The sequence below is a fragment of the Dromiciops gliroides genome, chromosome 6 (assembly GCF_019393635.1).
Source record: "Dromiciops gliroides isolate mDroGli1 chromosome 6, mDroGli1.pri, whole genome shotgun sequence".
Taxonomy (NCBI): Eukaryota; Metazoa; Chordata; class Mammalia; order Microbiotheria; family Microbiotheriidae; genus Dromiciops; species Dromiciops gliroides.
Genome location: NC_057866.1, coordinates 19,113,991 through 19,118,637, shown reverse-complemented (window position 1 = coordinate 19,118,637; position 4,647 = coordinate 19,113,991). Strand labels below are relative to the sequence as shown.

The following is a 4,647-nucleotide window of genomic DNA, read 5'->3' as shown; positions in this document are numbered from 1 at the left end:
GTTGCTTTACTTCACTCCATCAGTATCTTCAATAAAAAAAAAAATAAGGACTAAATAGCTTTTCATATCTCTTATACATCTGCATTCATGATACTAAGATATAAGCCACTTTCTTCATCTAGAGTCTGCAATTTTTCAGTGCAAAAACAAATTTTATGTAATTGTTATAACTTGAATCATAATCATGGTATCTTTGGTGACATTTCTAAAATTGATGTTATTCTTTGTTTTCCCCCACAGTTGTTGTCATGACAAATGAAGTGAATGGCCAAGGAAAATTTCACAGTGGTCACAGAGTTCCTTCTTTTAGGACTGACAGATCATGCAGAATTGAAAGTGGTTCTTTTTATGCTTTTCCTGTTGATATATATCATTTCTCTGGTGGGGAATCTTGGCATGATTGTAGTAATCCAAATCACTCCCAAGCTTCAAACTCCCATGTACTTTTTCCTCAGCTGCCTCTCATTTGTTGACGCTTGTTATTGCTCTGTCTTTGGACCAAAAATGCTTGCAGATTTCTTCAAGGAGAAGGCAACCATATCATACACTGCATGTATACTACAATATTTTTTATTTGTAGTCCTTCTTACCACTGAAGGATTTTTCTTAGCAGTGATGGCATATGACAGGTATGTAGCAATAGCTAATCCCCTGCTTTACATGGTTGTCATGACTAAGAGAGTGTGTGCCATCCTGGTTATTGGGTCTTGTATAGGCGGAACAATTAATTCACTGACACACACAATTGGCTTAGTCAGATTATCCTTCTGTGGGCCAAATGTCATCAGCCATTTCTTCTGTGATTTGCCCCCACTGCTGAAGCTCTCTTGCTCTGATATTTCCAGAAATGAGTTGTTGCTTCTGATATTCTCAGGAGTAATTGCCATAATCACCTTCTTGACTGTAATCATCTCTTATAGCTTCATTGTTATTGCCATTCTCAGGATCCGCTCAGCAGCTGGGAGATATAAAGCCTTCTCTACTTGTGCTTCTCACCTGACAGCTGTAACCCTGTTCTATGGTTCCATAAGCTTTAGCTACATTCAACCAAGCTCTCAATATTCCCTAGAGCAAGAAAAAGTGGTTTCTGTGTTTTATACTATGGTAATTCCAATGCTGAACCCATTGATTTATAGCCTAAGAAACAAGGAGGTCAAAGATGCTGTAAAAAGGGTAATGGAATTGAAACCATCTTTCTGTTAATGTTATTACAGAGATGCCTTTCCCCCCCCCCAAAAAAAAATTTCTGTAATAGCTAATAGAGAACTTCAAGACAAAGAAATATAAGCAAAGATATGGTAGAGTTGGTATAAACATTAGAAAATGGAATCTAGGGGCAGGAAGGTGGCACAGAGGATAACACACCAGCCCTGGATTCAGGAGGACTTCATTTCAAATCTGATCTCAGACACTTGACACTTATTAGCTGTGTGACCTTGGGCAAGTCACTTAACCCTCATTGTCCTGCAAAACAAAACAAAACAAAACAACAACAACAACAACAAAAACAATAGAAACCACAATGGAATCTAGAATGCCAGCCCTGATTCATCATTAGAGCTCAACAAGTAGAAATCACTGTTATTTTAAAGTTTTCAGAACAGAAAATGGAGGCATGTTGATCCAACCCAGTCACATTGTTATCCATGGAATAAAAAAGAGAACACAGATATTCCTTTGCCCTTTCCTATCCTTTTATTGTTTTTTAAATGGAATCTCAATTGCTTTTATTTCTAACCTTTTATGATTTGTTTTAAGTCATTTCATCCCCATATCTATGTGAAGTAATAAGAAAATTCATATATGACCAATTTATTGTTCTCTAGAATGGAAGATACTTTGGCATAGAAAATGATGTCTAGGACCAGCTAGGTGTCACAGTGGATAAAGCAGAGGCCTGGATTCAGGAGGACCTGAATTCAAATGCAGCCTCTGAAACTTAACAGTTCAAATAATTGTGGACTGAGCCTAGATATTCAAACATTTTGGCCAGGGATCATTGTATTACAGTTTATACTGACTGTTGACTTATATGTTAACATTTTATTTTTTTTAAATTGGAAGCATATATCAAGAACTTCTACTTTAAAATGATCTGTCTGTTCCAAAACTTTGCTTCAACTGACATGAAAACAAATAATCTATAGTAATGTGGTTTTATAGAAATTAAATGAAGAAAGATATTTTGATTTAAATGTAGGGCTTTTCAATTGTGCTGACATATTACTATTTTGATGTTACATGAACATTTATAAAATGTGGACCCTGGACTAAATAAGGCTTCAGAGTAACAGTCAAAGGGAAGGATAATAGACCTTAGATTCATCCAGTCCAGGCCTTTTATTTTACAAAAGAAACTGAGACTAAGAAACAAAAACCACTTAACCCAAATCATGTGTTGTTTGTTCCTTGTTTGTCCTTCTTTCTTGAAGAAGACCATGACCTCAGGGAGGTAATGTCATGATTTGCAAGTGAATTGGATTTAAGTGAGGGAGGGCTGGGCAAAGTCACCAGTCTCACTCTCTTCTCCTGAGCCATCTCAATAAAGTGGTAAGATATTGATCAGGATGACTGGAGATAGCCTTGAATGCAGAAAGACACCTTAACCTTTTTAACTTAATGTCTTTTCCAGGTCTCAGTTGAGCTACTAAAAAAGCTACCAGTCATCCTTCCAGATAATCGAATTCACTATATTAGGTTATATTAGGTTTTCCAAAACTTTTCATTCAAGAAGCCTTTTGACAGTTTGGTGAAACCTATAAAAAGTTTTTCTTATAACAATTCTTTCCCAACCTAGATTTTTCCAGGTCAAAAAAATATTCAATAAATTCTACAGCTAAAGTTAGTGGGAAGAATAAAGGTCAGTGGGTATAGTATTCTAGGTTTTTATAATAAGGAAAACAAGGGACAAAGAATTCAAGTGACTCTCTCAAAGTCACATAGAAAATCATTGTAAGAGACAGGAATTAAGTGCAGATTATGCTACTACAATTTGATTTTTTTTTTCCTGTATGCCATAATTTCCTTATGTTTGAATGGATGCAGATCCATGGATGGTTGGCTGAGTAGATGGATGGATGGAATACTGAATGTATAGAAAATAATGAATGAGTGAATGCAGTAATTCTAGTATGATATAATAGAAGGCAGACCAGATTTAGAAGTCTTATGTAACATATAAGAATACTGGATTGTACTTTATAATAGTATGGCATTGCATAACAAAAGAACTCTTACCAGGTCAATGTAGGTGACTGAATGTTGAAAGGAGTGTGACCCATGACATGTAAATATAATTAATATATTTACATATACTCATTATATATAATATAATAATATATATATATTCCCAAATCTGTGAATTGAAGATATTCACCTTGTTATGGCATTTGGGTAATGTGGCATTTATCTAAAGATAATCTCAATTTGATCTACCAATCACTGGGAAGCTCCTTCTATCATCCCAAGTATAAGATATGATCTATTTAATCTAGTTGAGGAGATATACACATCCAAGTATTCCAAAATAAAAGGCAGAGGTGAAGTGATTCAGTATAAGAATAGGACAGAGTAGTGAGAAAACACTGTGGATTAATGGGCAAGATCAAAAGAAATTTAGATAAGGAATGGACTATATTAATGACTTCCTAGCTATAAGATATGGGTTGTGAAATTCAGTGAACCTTAGACTTTGCCTCCATAGCAGAAATCAGCTATCTTTAGGAAGACTTATGCAGGAATGAGATAATTAATTAGTAAGATATGGCTATTAAATTATTCTGTCACCTAGGACAAGTTTTATAAACCCATTGGCCTTCAAGTTCTTCATGTATAAAATGAGGAGTCCTTGTTTCATTTTTTCACAATTGTTATCTCCAGCTATGACAATCAATAGTTTCTGATTCCATTTTATTATGCAATGCCTTGTATATATTTCTGGTGAGTGGTCAAGAACTTTCAAAATATAGTTCAAGGATTTAGGTTCAAATATAGGATCTTCTTTGTCTTATGTCAATTAAAAAGATCATAATTAATCTAAGTCATTTTCTAAATCAATAAATTAAAGGGATTCACTTGGCTATCTCAAGTGTTCCTTCTGGACATAAACTTTATGATTTCTTCAGTTATATTGTTGTATCAGCTATTTTTTTTTTGCCTGCAATAATTTAACCAATTCAATAAACACTTATGAAATCCTTGCCAAATACAAAATAATGTTAAGCAATGACTAAAAGGTAAATTTAAGATAAGACATAGACACTACATTCACAAAGCTTATAGTCAATAAGAATCAATAAATGCATTTAAATATATATAATACATTATGAACAGATGAAAGAGATGCAAGAGTGAGAAAGGTAAGGAGCAATAAATCTAAAGGGAAACCAGAGAGAAATAACATAATAAAATGGAAATACTAATGGATCAAGTCAAGGGGAAAATGCTAAATAAGCATAAGAAAGAAACAAAATAAGAAAGGGTTAAAAATACAAAAGGAAAATAAATTTATAAAGACAATGAAAAATTTAGTGTGCCATGAAAGAAAATTATTTTGTTTAAAATGATGTTTCAAAAATAAATAAAAAAAAAAACTTTAAGGATTAAATTAGTCTAGAAAGCAGAGAATTGTAAAAATGAAATAATAAA

General features: G+C 33.5%; 1 protein-coding gene across 1 annotated transcript; it reads left to right on the top strand.

The window, feature by feature from the left end:
• Nucleotides 1-264: 264 nt before the first annotated feature.
• Nucleotides 265-1,203, top strand: LOC122732885 (olfactory receptor 1052-like). Its single transcript, XM_043973310.1, has one exon. The coding sequence runs from the start codon at nt 265-267 to the stop codon at nt 1,201-1,203; it is 939 nt and encodes a 312-aa protein (XP_043829245.1).
• Nucleotides 1,204-4,647: the final 3,444 nt, after the last annotated feature.

What these genes read in the sequence shown, in the direction of transcription:
- LOC122732885 (XM_043973310.1), top strand. Translation starts at nt 265, where the DNA reads ATGGCCAAGGAAAATTTCACAGTGGTCACAGAGTTCCTTCTTTTAGGA.